Genomic DNA, 19,639 nt, shown 5'->3' with positions numbered 1-19,639 from the left:
TCATTTTTTCACCACGTGAATGGTTTGTGCCTGATATAGGACCATGGTCAACTCATGTAATTTATTGTGAAATTATTGTTTTTATGGGTTTTATGATTTTAAATGTTTTTAAACATTGTGTTTGTTTGACTGTCCCTTTTTACATGTGTTTTTCAGTGTGTGTGTGTGTGTGTGTGTGTGTGTGTGTGTGTGTGTGTGTGTGTCTGTCTGTAACATTCTGTCACTGTACTATCTCTTCCAGGCCAGCACACCCATGTCCGCTCGTCTGTTGAAAGGAAGTGGCACTGTGGCACTAGACGGTGCAACCAGATGACCTCTCCCACTTTCAGTCACTCCTTTCTGCCTTCTCCTTCACTGTCCACTGCTAAATCCTCTTTCTACCACGCCAAGATTAATTCCTGTGCCTCTAACCGAGGAAGCTTTTTCCACTTTTTCCTCCCTCCTCCCTTAAACCCCCTCCTTCATCCTTCTCAGCTGACACTTTCGTCACTTACTTTGAGTAGAAGGTTGATGACATCAGAAGCTCCCTTTCCCATTTTCCCACTAATCAGACAAGTGACTGACTCACCCAATGCTAACCCCAACATATCATGCCTGTCCTCCTCTTCTCTCCTGATGAGGTCCTAAAACTACTAGTGACCTCCACTCGACCAACCATCTGTCCTCTTGACCCATCCCTTCCCCAATCTTCCAAACCATTGCACCAGATCTTCAACACACAACAACATCTGTAACTTAACATTATGTAAATGTGTCATTGTCAATACAAGAAGAAGCATGGTATGACTTAGACAGATTAACAGAACATTCTATATATAGTATATGAAATAATAGACATTTTCCAAAAGCAGGTAGAGAGCACTTTATTGCAACGGCACATTTTAATTATTTCATCATTGGTTTAGCCTGCAGTATATAACCTATTAGCACACTCACTACTTGACAGTACAGAGGTGGGCCGTTTTCATGCCACTTGCTGCATACACAGTAAAGTCCTGTGTTAATATACTTATTTATAACCCAGAGAGTGTACAATTGATACCAAATAATTTGCTTACGCTTGTTGTACAATCTGAGCGGAACAGTAACACTGAGGATTTTACTGTGTAGGCAATTATGTAAAATCAGCAGCAATGGCCATTGTTACAGCCAGGCCAGTGTTTTATTTTCTTCATTTAAACACAATTTAAAACAATTTTATTTGTGATACAAAACCACTAGGATGCCAGACTGTGTCAGCATGTCTTCTACCACAACACAGGGTTCATGTAGGCAGTGTGGTACTTCACTAGTGACACACAAAAAAGAAAACATTACAGATAACATCACACGGCCATACAGTAACTTTGTCATTTCTCAGAGATAGAAAGTTGGCATCTGAAAAATAGATAATGGCAAGTTGTTACATAAAATAAAGTCAGGGGTAGGTCACAATTTTATTGATTCCTCAGCCCCCCTTTGTAAATTTCAGGCGTTCCATTGATTTGTTTTTCCTCTAAGAAAAACATCACTTAACTCCAATTGATGTGCGTTACCACAGTTCCTATCTTTGCACTGATCAACCTGTTTATGGCTTTACATGGGGTTTAATGATTTGACTGGAGAAAAAGGCTAGAATAAAGCAAGTAAACTGCAAAGCTTTCAACATGTACACACTGGGGGTTTCCATCAGGCCCATTTCATGCAGATGGGGAAAGGTACATATTAATGTACAAATCAACCTTACATTTACTCTTCAGAGTTAAATGAACACTATGATCTTACTGTGTAGTAACCACGGGTCTGGTGAGGCACGCGAGAGATAGAGCAACCTATGGTTGCCTTCTATGCCAATTCCTCATGCCTAGCTCGTGTTTAACGAACAATTATAGGAAAAGGAAAAACACAACATCGCCACCATCTAAAAGGGTCCAATGCATCTATCCAACAAAGCTCCTGTTTCACACCATTAAGGCATCCCACAACTTGTCTTTTCACTATACGTATTCAACACTAAGCCCTACTTGTCTAATGTCCATTAATTTATCTTTTCCTGCTTTTCAGCTGGGAGAGGTTTAGATACAAACGTGTGCTTTTCATATTCTCTTGTACATTGTTTTTTTTTTCTCAGTTACTAGATCAAGCTGCAGCCCTCTAAAAACGACTATATCAGTACATATTGACTCTTAAAAGAGATGAATGTCACTGCTAGTAGTTCATTGGTATTTATAGTATTCATCAAAACCATGCACAACCAACATTTCACAAAAACAAAGCAAAATAGAAGTAAAGCACAATTTAAAAAAAGAAAAAAAAGAAAAAGAAAGTTCAAGATTCAGAACACGGAGGTTTGTGAGGTTATGGCCCATAATTGTTTTTAAGAGGAAGAAATATGATGGAAAAATATATAAATAACTGAGTCACTGAGACAAAATAACAGATATTCATAGTTTGATAAAATAGTGACCATAAAAGTAGTGGAACAATTGACTCAAGCCTCTTAAAGAATCAAGTGCAGACTCTCCTATCTTCTCTCCATCGTCACCCAGGTAGGAAGTCACCTGTAAAGACATCAAGATATCAATGTTAGACACAATTGACTCAAATTTTAATTAACTAATTAACACAGCTGCTGAAATGGACCATGGTGCATGACTGCCAGAGAGTTCATATACTGTACAATCATCCGCTATTTCAACATCCTTCCCACACACACCACAATTTAAACTAGCATCACTGCAGTGAAAATAAAAACCTCAGTGTTAATTTAACTGTGCAGGTGTACACATGTAACCAAATGGACCTGCTCCACTTGGTTACATTAGACTCTAACAATGGATGTGTCTCAACCAGTTGCCTTTTTAACTCATTGTACTGCTGTTAACAATTCACCGTTTGTCAGCCTGATTGGTCCCTGAGACTCCCTGACTGGCCGACCAGAAAAAACCATTCACTTTTTGCTATCGGGGGTGGAGTTTGTGCAGTGGAGAATGTTGTTTCAGGCTTTCAGCAACTGTCCGCAGTGCGGAGCACGACCTTCGTCCAGTACGGCCGCGGCAGTAGGGGGCGATCTCGCTCATCATAATGAATAAGCTTCAACAAACTAGTTCACATGGACCTTCACATGGTTGAATTACCTATGCATAACACGTTTCAAGTCTCACTGAGTGTTTTTTCTATACCTTTTCATCATGAATGGCAGTGAAAGGGGTTGGATGTAACCTTTATTTTACCAGGAGTCACATTGAGGTTTGTGACCTCATTTGCACGCCTAAAAGCCAAACAGAAATGTAATTTTAATTTATTAGTATGATCCAATGTTCAATGCCAAAAAAAAAAAAATCGTTAATCGCAAATTAGGCTATTTATATGACAATTAATTGTCACATAAAATGTCATGATCGTGATAGCCCTCACAAGGACACCAATCACTTTTTTGTAGCATAGACTATTGAACTTTCAAAAGTTATACAAATACTTACATAAAATAAAAAATAAAAAATCAGGCAGTGAATTTGTTTCATTCCAAGCTCAGAAGCTCAACATCAAAGACGAGGGTAGCATTAGGTGGGATGATTCCAGGGTGGCCCTTGTTCCCATAGGCAAAGTCAGGTGAACAGGTGAGTTTGGCCCTCTGGCCGACACTCATCTGAAGTACAAAAGAGAAGAGATAGGTACATTCAAAACTTATGTTTCTTTTTTACTTAGACTAGCCCTTACCCGTTCAAAGATATGAGCTCCAAAATGATGTGCAGTGTGTGGGTTATGGGATGTGCACTGTGCACACAGTATATGAGGGATGGAAAGTAACTTTAACTGGTGCTTGCATGATGTACTGTAGGAGCATCAATGTAAGAAACCCGTTTCGTTTAATGGCTACAGAGATACACACACACACACACACACACACACACACACACACACACACACACACACACACACACACACACACACACACACACACACACACACACACACACACACACACACACACAGAGCTGGTTAAACATTTTGCCTCATGCTAGATGCAGAATAGATGTGCCTCAAGCTAGATGCAGAATAGATAGTAGATACACCATAAAAATGCTAATATACAGCATATGATTTGTGAAAGTGACAAACGGGCTTCACCCTACAGAGATACTGTTCCCCCCCCCCCCCCCCAGCCCGCCCACCCACCCGCCTGCACACACACCCGCCTGCCTGCACACACACACACACACACACACACACACACACACACACACACACACACCCGCCTGCCTGCACACACACACACACACAGAGCTGGTTAAACATTTTGCCTCAAGCTAGATGCAGAATAGATGCGCCTCATGCTAGATGCAGAATAGATAGTAGATACACCATAAAAATGCTAATATACAGCATACGATTTGTGAAAGTGACAAACGGGCTTCACAGTTATGTCAGGTGTGTTCATATGCTAATGGTGATGCGATTTCAGATCAATTGCTCCAGCCACTGAGGAGAAACGCTGTGACAGACAGACACTCACTCACTCACTCACTCACTCACTCACTCAGACATTCGCAAAATTATAGTATAGATGTAAGGGGTTTTATAGCTACATCTGAGGATTTGATTTAATGTACACTTGACTTGATGAGGCTGACTGGGTATAAACATATAAACATTTTAATAGTAAGTCAAGACGCAAAATCTAGTGGAAGAAATTCAGTTAAATGTATTTTATTTTCCTGTTTTGTTACATGCATGCTTTATCTTGTTTGCAATGATAATGTAATCATACAAAAGGATTAATGCATCCAGCCAAATTAATTTCCTTGCAACTTGGAATGTCTGCATTCCAAGTTGCATTTCAGTCATTGATTGCTATGTTGTAAAGATCTGTCTGAGCATGATTTGTTTTTTAATACATATACATTTGGTATCATGGAGGTAATCTGACACAATCTTGTGTCAAGTATATGAAAATATTGAAAAATCACACAGTGCCCTTGGAAAACACCATAAATATCACAACAATACACAAAACTAACGTTTTAATATGAAGTTGAGTTAGCCTAAATGAATTAACACAGACACAGGCATACACCCACCTGCACAACACCCTCTTCCCAGCCTCGGATCACTTCTTGCTTGCCGATCTTGAACCTGAAAGGCTTGTCCCTCTCACGGGAGGAGTCAAACTTACGCCCATCTGTCAGGGAACCTGAGAAAGTAGACAGTGTGAAGGTGAGAACCAAAATGTAGAGTAGGCTGGTGCATGTCTACTCTAGCCCTGTGTGTTTGTTTGTGCGTGCGTGCGTGCGTGCGTGTGTGTGTGCGTGCGTGCATGCATGCGTTATTACAACAGTGAATTCAACACCTGAATGGATCCAAAATTCATTGTCGGATTGTTCAAGTTATGCACAAAACACTAACTAAATCTAACAAACAGACAACATAGTATGGTGGCTTTCTGTAATAACCCTGTCTGTTCTTATGGAAAGTTAGCCTACACTCAGCAGAAAGAATCAGAATAACATTTTAGAAAGCACTGTAAACAAATATATCTGCAGCCATCTTTTTCTGCTGCGTGTCTAGTGAGAGGGCAAATGAATGGATTCCAAGGATCTCAGAAATAGCCGCTGCAGCTGTCTCTGGGACGGATGGCACGACACACTGACACACACAGAAACGGGGCCATTTCAGGCCCGAAATAAGCATCAGACCAAGGGATGTCTCCGCATTAAAACTATTTACACCAGTGTATGTGTGTGTGTGTGTGTGTGTGTGTGTGTGTGTGTGTGTGTGTGTGTGTGTGTGTGTGTGTGTGTGTGTGTGTGTGTGTGTGTGTGTGTGTGTGTGTGTGTGTGTGTGTGTGTGTGTGCGTGGGAGCACTGATCGTCTGCATAACATGTGTGGTGTGATTGTAGTGTGCATGTACAGTATGAAAAGAGGGATTGTTTTTGTGTGCTTGTGTGTTGTTATGAGTAGACTGGGTGTGAGGTCTCCACTGGCCTGTGGAGTTTTTTTTTTCTATAATCTTTATCCCACGATTTTGTAACCCATTTACCCATGGACGTAGCGAGTGGAAGAACACGTTATTCCAACCAGTTCCTTTCCCCTCCATCTGGCCTGTGGAGTTGAGCACATCAGCGGTGATTGGGAACTGGCAAGGTATAGATTATAATCCAGGCTATATCAGAGGCCCTGTTCAATGACCCTGTTCTGTCCCTCTCTGGATGTCAAGATAGTAGCACAATGAAATTATCCAGAAGAGCTGAAAGGATCCATCAAAGTCCACTGCAGACTGAGCAGCAATCTGTTCACAACTGTGCAGACATTTTCAGACCGCACAGATTTGCTGTCAACAGGACAAATTGAAAATGTGCGATTTGATGTCAATCTGAATTCAAAAGAAAGGCTCTTTATAATGTCTTACAGTATCTTGTTTCAAGTGTGTTCTCCAAGCAGCCTATAGCTTTGTCTATTGTATATACTGTATGTATAATTGTTCTTGCAAAACACGTTTTTGGACACTGCATCAACATGGATCTGTCCCATTTCCCATATTCCCTCCTGATTTGCTACCATTGCCCTCTAAAGTATGTGATGTCGCGTCACACTTTTCCCCTACTCATATCTCCACAACCGTTGCCCCTATCCATGCCAAACTTTGCGCACACACTCCTTGGCTGCCAAACCACAACCTCCACCCTCTCACATGGCCCTCTTCTAGCGCCACCATGAGGCAGATTCTTGCAAGACACATTTTTGGACACTGCTCCTACAGATTTTGCCCTAAAATCACGCAAAGCGGTAAACAGTATCTCTACAGTCATGTTAGCAAAATGCATCTGTCCCATCTAGCGCCACCATCAGGCCGATTTTTTAACAACACATTTTTGGATACTGGTCCTACAGATTCTGCCCTAAAATCACGCAAAGCGGTACACAGTATCTCTAAAGTCATGTCATCAACATGGACAGACCAATTTGTGTATACATGCCACCTGACGGTATCTCCCGATTAGGGAGTATTATGTATAATTGTTTTATGCATATCAGCCAATGCAGGCTACAAAGCTCCAATTTGGGGGGCTCAGACTAGGTTGAGGAAGGGCATGCTTCTTTTTGTGTGTGTGGTGGTGTATTGTCAGTTATATTAAGCTAGTCGAATGGCTGATGTGAGTTTCTCATGTCCTGTTTTCTTGTGTTGTTTGGATTGTTATTGATACTATAATGTACAATAAAAAGAAGGCTCTTTATAATGTAATATCCTGTTTCCAGTGTGTTTTCTATAGGCTGTGTTGTAGACTGTCAGGATGGGAGTCCAAAGAGGAAATCCTGTAGTCTCTTTGACAAAAACACTGATGCCTGATCTTCGCATGACTGAAAACACTATACTGTGCCAGAACATGAATCCGGGTATTATTTTCAGTTACATAATCTTACCAAAGGGCTTGGGTTGCAGACTGTTAAGAGACTGACAGTGACAGATAGGCCTATACTTTTGTCAATTTGAAACATGGAAGCTTGATCATTTTACCACCAATTTTGTTTTTTATAACCTATACTGATGAATATTACTAAATTGAAAATCCAACTAAAACGGTCACCCAGACGGCGATAATCCGCTCTACTAAACACCACCAATCCCCTGAACTTCAACAAAGAGCAGAGCAGTGGAAATCAGAGGTTTTAAATCCCTGGCTGTCTAGTCTTGTCTGTCTGTCTGTCTGTCTGTCTGTCTGTCTGTCTGTCTGTCTGTCTGTCTGTCTGTCTGTCTGTCTGTCTGGGACTCAGAATGAACCCTGCGGCGGGACCCGTCTGCCTTTTCCAGACAAGACAAATTAAATTTCATCCTGTTTGCCCAGAAATACTATTAGGCTGTATCCAACTGAACACACTGTCTCTGCAAACTGTAGTGCATTGGGCAACTATGAATCAGTGTCGTTGCATGGGTAGGCCGCCTACACCGACTGGAACGATTATGAAACATGATAGTTGAATTATTCCTATTGCATCTATTAAGGCAGTGGTTCCTAATCGTTTTAGCCTGTGACCCAAAAGAGAAATTAGATATTTGCACGGGACCAAAACTAGTGAAAATAGCAAATCTATAAGCTCACAGCGCCTGGGCTACTTTAAACATTTGTTTTATAATTTATGGAATTTCTTCGGTTTTGTTCTTCTTTCTTTTATTTAGGCTATTCATTAAATTAGCCTACTGCTTTTTGGGGGAATGTTTTTTGAAAATGTTTTGAAATAATAATAAAAAACAAAATGTAAGAAACAACAATTAAGGGACCCGGTGTTTGGGAACCAGTGTATAATGGAATTTTATTCCACTGAGTGAAAAGTGGGTGAAAGAATGTAATTGCATGCAGCCGACTCGAGAGAGAGACCGTGACAGATGCAAGGTCCATGTTTTGTATGAAACGGGTTGCAGCAGCAATCAGCTTTGACTTGTATGCGGCCTCCGTGGTGAATCAACGAGAAAATAAATCCACTTCACAGCTTATGGCATGCAGTGCGGAACATGCTACACATGCAACGTTTTATACAAGTTTCATATTACAACTCACCAACATAATGCACCACGCACGTCTGTCCTTTTTTGGGGAAAGTCCTTCCTGTGGGAGAAAAAGGCGCTTGATATAACGGGCATGCGACGCAAGGCTGCGGCTGTAATAAATAACGCCGCGTACAAATTCACGACAAATATTTAACAAAGCACATTTTGAAAGCACTTTACCGTCGCCCGGGGTTATTGTCTCGATTTCGACTCCCATTTTGTTCGATACTGAGCTATCCCTCCACCCAGGCAATGCTCTCTCGCTCCCTCTCTCTCTCTCCTGCAGTCTGTCTGTCTGCTATTTCAGTGGATGTTCTTCTCAGCTGTCTCCGGCGGTGGCAGTGCAGGCAGGCAGGCAGGCAGGCAGGCGTATACCATGTGACAAGTACTGTACGTGTACGCCAGTTGCGTGCGTGTGTGTTACTAGTAGTAATGGGCCTAGTAGTTGCTATTCTACTATTCTTGTGTTGTAACTTGTGAGGGTTAAAGGGGTAGTTCACCCCCAAAATGACTTTTGGGCTTTTAAGCCGTGACATCATTTTGTAGGCAGAGGAGAATCTGCCCCCAGAGCATTTTCTGTCCCTCACTATTTAAAAAAACAACGACTAAAAAATAACGACTAAAGTATAATTCTAACACTTTCCTTTCAACAACAAAGAGAAGAAAAATGTGTAAATAGTAAAAATAGTAAAAAGATTCACGGAAACTGGGGGCAGAAATTCTCCTCTGCCTACAAAATGATGTCATACTTAACAGCCCCTATGGAGACTTGAGTTCAATAATATATTTTTGTATCTGTCACATTCCAAAGACAAAAATGTGATTATAGTATATGTATCCCCATTGATTCCGGAATCCGGGACGGAATCAATGGGGGTAATTTTATTGTAATCAAATTATTGTCTTATTAGGAATGCGACAAAAAACAAATAAATATTATTGAACTATAAGTCTCCATGTCATGAGTAATCAATAGCAAAAAGGTCATTTTGGGGGTGAACTACTCCTTTAAAGGGATAGTTCACCCCCAAAATGACTTTTTTCTATCGATTACTAACTAACCCCATGGTTTTATATATATATATATATATATATATATATATATATATATATATATTGTCGCATTCTTAAGACAATAATGTGATTATAATAAATGTACCACCATTGATTCCGGATGGAGACACAAAGGCATTTTCTTTTTGCACCAGCGGATTCGTCTGATTCCAGGCTACTGGTACTATATGTTGATGTCCTCAAAAGTATAGTAATACAAACATGTGTGTATGTGTGCCCATGCACCCATATGAAGCCATGGACGGACCAGTAGTGAATTGTCGCGAAGGCCACATGGCACGACGAGCTTCTATGTCTGGCTGTCCCCCTCAGGTGCATGTCATCATCTGTACAGCAGGCTACTGTGAACAGCAAGGCTGGCCCACTGAGAATAGTAGCCTATATGTCTTGCTCTCTTTATCCAGCCATGACACTGCATGACCATTTGGAGCACTGGTCGGCCTATACCCAGCTCATGGACCCTGTTCAGGACCACATCACTGTCCTCTTGGTGCATGCTGTGTGGGTCTGTGGGCTCAAGTGCTGCAGAGCTGTCTCTGCTAATGACCTCTGCGCCTGTTGGCGCCCTGGAAACTGACTATCAGTGGTTCTCCAATCTCCACACACTGACAACAGAGACACTCAAACTCCTCACAGGGTCACCAGCATGACATGTCAGTGTTTCCATGTATAGGCGATGGTGCAATTAAAAATCATACCCTTTGAGTGTGTCCAGGCCAGTTGTCCCTCTCCCATTCAGGCCGGGAACACATTTTAGTGTAGTACAGTACATGTACATTTAGGTCAGGCCTAAATGGGTTAAAATGAGGAGACAGGCCAGGAAGTCTCCTCATGGCATGGTTGGTCTGGAGAACAGTTTCCCATACAGGGAAGGGCCAATGATCCGTGGGTCGGCAGTTCAAATCCCGACTCCTCCTGTCCACATGTCGAAGTGTCCTTGGGCAAGACACTGAACCCCACATTGCCTCCAATGGTCGGTGCAAGCTTGCCACCACTGGTGTGTGCATGTGGGAATAAGTGAGGACGCTGGCGTCGAATGTTTGCCGCTTCACTTCCCACTACTTACTGTAACAGCACCTGTTCAGTTGAGCAAACGTGCCAGTACCTGCAGAGGTCCAACAAGCTGAACCAACCAACTGGTGATCCACACCATCTTCAGTTATTAAGATAGCCAGCCAAGATCAATTTGATGCACACACAGGACAGAGAGAGAAAGAGAGACAGACAGACAGACAGACAGACAGACCTACCAAAAGATGCAGAGACAGACAGAGAGAGGGAGATATATTGAGAGACTGTCTCTCAATATGTCCCTGAGACACAGTACTCCACCAGGCAGTGTTATTACTGGGGCATGCCCCCTAGTGGAGATTTGTATTTTGGACACCTTTCTAGTTGTAGCTGTATATCGGTGGATAGGCTGTTGTCCTGTATATTTTCTGGTAGCCCTACATGGCTTTGTTGAGGAAGACAGCTTTAAGCTCAATTTGCCTACCATTTCATGAGATATAATATCTGTGTATTGCCAATTTCTTGACATTCTAGAAGTGCCTTTTCTCTCAAATGTTTTTCTTTTGTGATGTTTATGTAGTAGACCTGTGCACGAGTCATGCTGTAGTATTTCTTCAATCAAGTGTATTGTGCTAGTGTAGCCTACTCGATTTTTCATTTGATTATGCCATTTTTGCACATCTGTTTTCATATGCATGATGTTTTCAGATCTCTTTCACTCTGATTGAATCATTTCACTATTCAATGCCAAGTTGAGTTACATAAAATAGGCCTGTAGGCTGACTTAACTTTTACAAGCCACAATTAGAATAGTTACTGCAAAGAGAGGAGAGGGAACCTCTTAGACATGTAGCCTAACTATAGTGACAAAAGCATTTACATTTTAGTTTACAGAGCAGATGATTTGCAGATCATCTTTTCTACAGAAGTAGCAATTTCTGCAACCTCAATAGAAATGTAACGATTTTACAAGTAACAAACATGATTCAATGTTTAGCAGTTTTCACTTGTGCGGGCTATTTCACCAGCCACTTGGGCGGGGTTAAACAAACACAACAAATGTTCCGGGTTTGGCGAGTCCCGACGAACATCACTGCTGGCCGCTCGCAGCAGAGAGATCATTGCATGTGCGAAACGTGCTGAACGGACACGGTCTACTCTACACAACTGATGGACGCTTCTCGGCTTGTGTAGAAAATAGAGAAGTAGGAGGCTGCGCTGAGCCATAGCCATAGTATATTGATCACCTGCAGTCATGGAACCGCCGCACCTCTTCTTCTATCTGAGCTTGCTTTTTGTTTTGATGTTCTTTTTGTTCTGTGAATGTCACGTTGTTGTCGACGCGCAGAACGAGTTCCTGAGCAATAATGAAGATGTTAACTGCAGCGTGGACTTGTCTCAAGTGTTCAGGAGAGTCAACGAGCGATATCTGTCCGTCGCTATAGATGCCAGTCTGGTGGCGGAGGAAAAGTTCATGTACCTTCTGGGGTAGGCATTTCTGCTTCACAACCTTAGGGTCTATGTTTAACAACATGTTTAATTTGTTTTAATATTAAACACAGTGGTGGAAAACTACTCATTCTTCCCTTAAAGGAGTTGTTCACCCCCCAAATATTTTTTTTCTATTGATTAGCCTACTCATGCCATGGAGACTGATATTCATGGATATTTGTTTTTATTTGTCGCATTCCTGAGACAAAAGAATAATACATTATAGTAAAGTTACCCTCATTGATTCCAGGAGGGGACCCAAATACATTCGGGTCCCCCTTTCCGAATTAATGGGGGTACATTTATTACAATCAAAATATTGTCTTTGACTCTTTGTAATGTGACAAAAAACTAAACATATTATTGAACTCAAGTCTCCATGGTGTGACTAGTAATCAACATGGAAAAAAAGTTATTTTTGGGGTGAACTAGCCTACTCCTTTAAGTAACACTGAGAGTATATTGCTATGTAGAATACTGTTACAAGTAAAAGTCGGGAATTTAAAATGTACTTGAGTAAAAGTGTGACATTGTTGTACATCAAAATGTACTTAAAGTAGCCTTCCAAAAAGTAAAAATATGAGAAAATAGCAGATTTTCTCGTCTAATTTCAAACAGCCTAGGTAGACTATAAAATAGGGCTAAAGGTTTATGTATGTTTATAATATTATAACTTAACTTATATCTGGAAAGTACCAAGTTTTCAAATAAATGTAGTGGAGTAAAAGTACTGTATTTGGATCCAAGATGTAGTGGAGTAGAAGTAAAAGTATTGGACATAGGCCTACTCAAGTAAAGTACAAATACCTAAAAATGTTACTTAGCTACAGAGTAAATGCACTTAGTTAATTTACACCACTGATTAAACAAAATGATAAATAGGCAATTTGTGAACAGTTTGGGTCTGGTTCTTGCAAGGGTGGAGGGCAGCTATACCCATTTTTCAACCTGCTGTTAGACCTTCTGTCGTTCATTTGTGAACTGCACAGAATAATGTATCCTTTTACTTTCAGTTTAGGAAATGATACAAAAAAAAAAGATAATGTGCACTTCTGTCTTTCTTAGGTCTCCAAGGCTCCGGACATTAGCAAAAGCCTTAGCACCAGCATTCCTGAGATTTGGAGGCACCAGACAAGATTTCATGATCTTCAGCCCTCATAAGGCATTTACACAGTCCCCCAGTTATCATCCACACAACTTTGTTTTAAATACAGGTTAGTTCAAATGATGACCATGGTTCCCTTCTAATAAAACTAAATTATGGTCAAGTTGAAGAAGGCTGGAATAGAACTTTCATCATATCACTCCACCTCATTGTGTGATTATTGCCATTCAGTAGCCTAGACCTTTTTTAAGGAAGCCATTTTATTGACATAAATAATTGTGTATAATATACTCAGGTTTTTACCAATGATACAAATTCTGTTCCATTTAATGTAGCAGAGCCTTTTCCAATGATCCATCGTGGTTACATTCACAACCTGAATGGAACCTTAATTAGTATCATCCCTGTGAACAAGGAAGTTACATACACTACTATTTATGTCAATATAGCTATGTGAAAAGGGCCTATTAGAGTATGGTCAGTAATTACTATATATCTCTTTTTAATTAAGATGCCTGTGAGAAACTAGAGCTGCCTCCATTACTTGAGAAGAGGTTGAAGGAGGAATGGGCTCAACAAGTAGTACTCCTTCGACAAGAGGACATGAAGAGGAAGTACAAGAGGACAAAATTCACGGGTAGCCTATGATGTGACAGGTTCTGCAATATACTGCCATACTGTACTTCTTCAACTAGCCACGGAGAATATTTGATATGTGGATATTTAATTTGGTATTCCTGTATAATGGATCGTATACCATACTCACGAGTTGTGTATGAACATGCATACAACAAGAAAATAACTGACTGTTCTCTTATTGGCAGAGTATGCTGTGGATCTACTTCATTCCTTCGCCAACTGTACAGGGATGGATTTGATCTTTGGTTTAAATGCTCTCCTCAGAACAGCTGGCAATGCCTGGAACAGCAGTAATGCCAGGTCCCTGCTACAGTACTGTGAATCCAAACAATACGACATGTCCTGGGAGCTGGGCAATGGTACATTTCTAAAACATGAAAACACCCACCCACGTTGGACCACACTTTTGTGGCTTTGTTGGATAAAAAAGTATTTGCTTTATTTTTATTTTTTTTCATTCAAATTGGAGCCCAGTTCAAATTGTGCCTGTAAATGCAATGTGACATGCTAATGGCAAGGGCCCTTTAGAAGGAAATTAAGTCAGACTCTCAAAAGCATCTCCACATCCACATGCTTTGGATGTTTTTAGCTGATGTCTGTTTCTCCAAAACAGCATTTCTCTTAAAGACCTGTGAATAAGATATGTAGCACAGTAGCAGGAAGACCATCAATAATTACCATGAAGAGGAAATGAAAATAGATGAGCCAATGTGGAACAGCTCAATCACTGTTTTTGTAATTCCTAAACCTTATAACGGGGAATCCTTTGAAATGTGTGGTTGGCGGTTGAGCTATCGAATCGACACAGAACAAACTGTGCAGTGTTCAAGATTGACACAGTTCCCCTTTAAAGTCTAAGCTATTCAAGTTCCCCTTCAGGGACATTTGTTGAAAGCAGATAGGTTAGGTTACTTTACTCTTTAAGATTTGAAGAACGTAAGTTCTATTTGCATTGTAGAAAAGATTAAGAATCTCTTTCTGCCAGTACATAATACATATTTTCCGCAACATTTTGATAGTGCAGGACCAGGTCACACAAACATCACGTCTTGCAAGTTAGAAGTATAACAGGTGTTATGGTATCTAAAGACTATGTACATTGTCAGAATAATCAATTATCATTTCAAAGCTGTTAATTTATGTTCTGTCTATTAGAACCCAATAGCTATGAAAAGAAGGCAGGGATCTCTGTGGATGGGAACCAGCTCGGCCAGGACTTTGTCCACCTCAGAGCGATCATAAAAAAATCAAAATTGTACCAAACTGCTGGACTGTATGGACCAGATGTTGGCCAGCCACGTGACTACAGAAGAAACCTACTGGAAGGGTGGGGGTTGTACTTTTTATTTAAAAGAAATATTTTGATATGACTCATTTTTGATAAGTGACTCATGGTTAGTTAACTCAGTGTTTCTCAAACTTTCACATTCCAAGGTCTCCCCTTAACTCTGACAGTGTACAAAATGGAACCAAATGAACCCGGTAGGGTTCATTTGGTTCTATTTGTACACTGTCAGTTACATACTTGTATGGGTCAATTTAGACCCCCCCTAAAGGAACCCACAGAGTCCCTGGAATCCACTTTGAGAACCACTGAGTTAACTCAAACCTGACTTTTACTTTTTGAAAAATAGTATTTAAACAGTACCTGACAAATAGTTTCTACTAGATATTTTTTTCATTTTATAACAAAAAGCTTCTAAAACAGAATAAATCTACTCTGTCAAACACATAAAGCATGTGCATTTGAGCAGAATTAAGAGAGGATTCTACAATTCAATTATCTCATGTGACATGCATATTTCAGTTAACTACATCAGCCTAGTCCCTTGCCCTAGTTCATTGCCTTACTGGTATTTCCAGTTTGTTGTTTTGCGGTCCTCGAATGACTGCAGTTGAACAATTGTCTTCTAAATATGCAGGACTCTATAATGCTGTATTATAATATTATGAATGATACCATCAGGTACCTTTTAATCAGACAAAGAACAACTTTCTTATCTGTCTTAATGAATGCTTTAAATTGAAGTGATTCTATCTCAACCAAATATCAAACAAAATACTAAATATGTTAACAATATTTCCCCCTAACAGATTTTTAGAGAGTGGGGCAGAGGCAATTGATGCATGCACTTGGCACCAGTAAGTTGATCTATCCTCACATTAATGGCCAATAGGTTGTGTGTGTCATATATTTCAGCCTTTTATTTTTTCTTCTTTTTTTTTGTGTGCAATTCATACAAGCTGAGCTAATTCATGTATATGTTCTTAGTTATTATGTGAATGGGAGAGAGACGTCCTTAGAGGATTTTCTGGATCCCGAGGTTCTGGACACATTAGCCTTAAAGACCAATGAAGTAATGCAGGTAATGTCGTAGTTGCAAATTGTGGTTCATTTCAAATCTTAGTGCTTGATGTAACAGAAGTTAACAGAAGTTGCATTTTGCTCCTGTCCTCCTCAGACAGTTGAACTTGCCTCTCCTGGAAAGAAAGTATGGCTGGGTGAGACGAGCTCTGCCTATGGAGGTGGGGCTTTAGGACTGTCTGACACATTTGTAGCTGGATTCATGTGAGTATGTGTGTTTGCTCACACATGTATTTATGCATACCTGATTATTTACATTTCTGTTATGCTCATCATTATTCTGGTTTCAGATTCACAATGAAGCAGCATATCAGTGTTTTGGCCTTGCTTATGTAGGGAAACACCTTGACATTTGTGGCTGTTTGAATTCAATGATTACCTGAAAGTTCTGGTCTTATGGCCAAACATGAAACCATATTTTATAATAATAATAAAAAAGTGCATGTCTGTAGTATATAAACATGTTTGACTTATTGTGTATAAAATAAATATATTAATCTAATAAGACTGGTATTGCATTAGCATTACCATTTAATTGCACAGAAACCTGATACTCAAAATGGTACAAAGTAGAAATTCCTTGCTCATCTTCTGCTGTCATAAAACGCAATTTTATATTGCAACCAACCACTTACAGTACTCGAGTCAATACGTTGATAAAAGTCCCATTTGACTATTTAATTGGAACACAGCTGTGTTTCAATATTTTGTGAGACAAACCATTTGTAAATCCCTGATTTGTATATAGGTGGCTGGATAAATTAGGACTTGGTGCCAAACTGGGATTGGATACTGTCGTCAGGCAGGTTTTGATTGGTTCTGGGACTTACCACCTAGTTGATGACAACTTGGATCCACTTCCTGTAAGTATTTAAATGACTTTTGTGTTGGTTCCTGAACTGGCACCAGAGCCCACCTTCTAGTGTGAGGTCATGCAATCTGAATATTTGACCTCCGTTCTTTGACCTTACCCTAACCTTAACCACACCAAACGTCATTATCTGTAACCTAATACAGTACCTAACACTATACTATTTGAACCTTAAATCTGTACATAAACTTAATTATCTGTGACCTCTAAACACAACATTTTAAACTTACCTAGAGGTGGTCTATGTTTCAGGAGTCACTATACCGATACCTTTTTATATTCTCATTTACACCTTTAATGTATAATTATAAGCAATTACATCAACTTAAATGAAACCTTTTTATAGCCTTTATAGCCTTTTTTTTATAAGAAGGAACCAGAAGTGCAATTATATTATTCTTGTTGCTTTGGTAGGACTATTGGCTGTCAGTTCTATACAAGAGACTTGTTGGACCTGAAGTTTTGAAGATCGAGGTTTTTAACACTTTTGTCCATAGAAAAGTGCGACTGTATCTGCACTGCACCAATAAAAAAAGGTATTTTTGTATTTAATAAGATAAGATTTTAACTTGTAAATGTGATCTGTCCTCGACATCACGGTCGGAAATAATATACTTATTTAAATTTCTAGCTCAAGTTACAGAAGTGGAGCAGTCACGCTGATTGCCTTGAACATGAACCAGAGTCCAGCTAGAATCTTACTTCCTGCACAGATGTCTGTCGGCACAATGGAGGCGTTTGTCCTTCAGTCAGACCAGCCAAGTGAAGAGGGGCTCTACTCAAGGTACTGATCTTCCTAGGCTCCTTCGGTTGAGACATTACTGTTCTGTAGTCTATTAAATAAGCCTCAATCAGTCCATATTTAATATTATTGCTGTTGGGTGGAAACGGTGTGTATCCAAAACCATTCATTTTCAGGAGGTGTGTGTGGGGGGGGGGGGGGGGGGTGTAGTTATTATAGTCACGAGCTCCTTAATGCTTTTCATTGGTTAAATATTCAAAAACCCACAGACAAATGCAACTACTTTCAACCTGACGTCCCTATTTGGGCATGTCATTATAAGCTAACGTAAAGAGAAAAAAAAAGCACAATTTAACTTTTCATTGGTATGTGTATATACTGTTTCATTAATAGTGAAAATAGCAGATCTACAACCTCACAATGTGGTCATACCAAGTGTAAAACGGGGCATTCATTTATGAGAAAACATGAAATGGGAGATACAATCTTTCTGTCTGAAGGCAACGATATGCAAATACTCCTGTGTGTTTGTGTTGTTTGATTGAATATGTATTAGATAGAAATGTAAAACAGCACATTATTATTCGCCCCCTCTATTGATGCACCTTCTCCTTATTGGTACTGTACTGCTCTTGTCTTTGTTTTGTTTTTTTCCCTCTTATCTATCTTTCTTACGTCTCTGTAACTTTGTAAATAACTGTATACTGCTGTGCTACTACTGGACAACTAAATTTCCCCCTTGGGATAATAAAGGTATCTATCTATCTATCACAGTCAGGTCAGACAGGTCCTTGCGGTCTTGTTTCCGCTGGGGTGTACTGTATATCTCTCTCTCATATGTAGTCTCGCGTGGCCAGACTGTTGCCTCCCACAATTTGCAAATACTCCTGTCATACAGTCTGGGAAACGGAAGTTCTAATCATGAATATCCGGCATGAGAAGCGATAAAGCGGATATGAAGCCTCCTCCCCACTTCCATTTGGTATTTACAGTCGTGCACATTTATCCTAATATAAATAAAAAATATCTAAGCACATATAGCTTGCTGCTTATTAGAAATTATATTTTAAAATATATTTTAGTGAATGGTAATGCCAGCTTCCAGCCTTCCATTACTCGGATTTCAGGAGGTGTAGTTCCAGACTCTCTATATAGCATTCGGAGATTGTGGAATAGTTGTCTGGCTACGCAAGACTATCTCATATGGCATTGTAGAATGACGAGTGTGTTGTGATATGTAGGTCTGTGAAACTCAATGGAGACGTGTTGAAGATGGTGGATGACAAAACCCTTCCTGAGCTCAAAGGAATCCATGTGGAACCAGGAGAACATTTACACCTCCCTGGATTCTCATTGGCCTTCTATGTCTTTACAAAGGCTCAGGCACTAGCATGCAAGTGACCTTAACCACATGAAACCTAGCATCCCAATGCTGGAGCGAATAGCAGATCTATAACCTGAGCTTACCGATGAGATTTTGTAGAGGGAAAATATATGGGGGGCCATGGATAGACCCCTGGGGGACACCAGTCAATATCTGGTTTAAGTGGTTAAAATGGTATCAGATAGACATGAACATAAACTCCCAGGACAATATCACTATTGTCAGCAACAGTCACATGTACCTCACACAGGGATAGTGATCACTGGACTAGCGTGTAAATTGGCAAAGAATGTTAATATAATTATAGCTTTGTTCGTGTTCAATGAAAAGCTGTACTTTATAAAACACTTTCTGGGAAATGTATTGAAATAATGATTGAATGCCAAGACTTGTAATTTATACTTGTTTTATTTAAAGCCAGAGAATGGGTGCT

The 19,639-nt window shown here is 40.1% G+C and overlaps 2 protein-coding genes across 2 annotated transcripts; one reads left to right on the top strand and one right to left on the bottom strand.

Annotated features, from left to right (window-relative positions):
• Positions 1-859: 859 nt before the first annotated feature.
• fkbp1ab (FKBP prolyl isomerase 1Ab) lies at positions 860-8,845 on the bottom strand. The gene is made up of 5 exons (XM_080733560.1): positions 8,705-8,845; positions 8,535-8,582; positions 5,061-5,173; positions 3,462-3,628; positions 860-2,540 (listed from the first exon to the last, which is right to left on the bottom strand). Exons 1-4 carry the CDS (start codon positions 8,739-8,741, stop codon positions 3,500-3,502), a joined length of 327 nt encoding a protein of 108 aa, XP_080589686.1. The 5' UTR covers positions 8,742-8,845; the 3' UTR covers positions 860-2,540; positions 3,462-3,499.
• Positions 8,846-10,004: 1,159 nt separating this feature from the next.
• On the top strand, positions 10,005-19,223 carry hpse (heparanase; the record flags this gene model as incomplete). The annotated part of the gene is made up of 13 exons (XM_080733894.1): positions 10,005-10,103; positions 11,958-12,097; positions 13,166-13,314; positions 13,717-13,842; positions 14,030-14,203; positions 15,000-15,171; positions 15,939-15,986; positions 16,117-16,210; positions 16,307-16,413; positions 16,958-17,072; positions 17,495-17,616; positions 17,712-17,864; positions 19,064-19,223. The coding sequence occupies 13 exons, from the start codon at positions 10,005-10,007 to the stop codon at positions 19,221-19,223; spliced, it is 1,659 nt and encodes a 552-aa protein (XP_080590020.1).
• Positions 19,224-19,639: the final 416 nt, after the last annotated feature.

The sequence above is a fragment of the Nannobrachium achirus genome (genome assembly GCF_963921795.1).
Source record: "Nannobrachium achirus genome assembly, chromosome: 9".
NCBI classification, from domain to species: Eukaryota; Metazoa; Chordata; class Actinopteri; order Myctophiformes; family Myctophidae; genus Nannobrachium; species Nannobrachium achirus.
The sequence above is the reverse complement of the archived record's forward strand: the minus strand, read 5'-3'. Positions and strand labels throughout refer to the sequence as shown.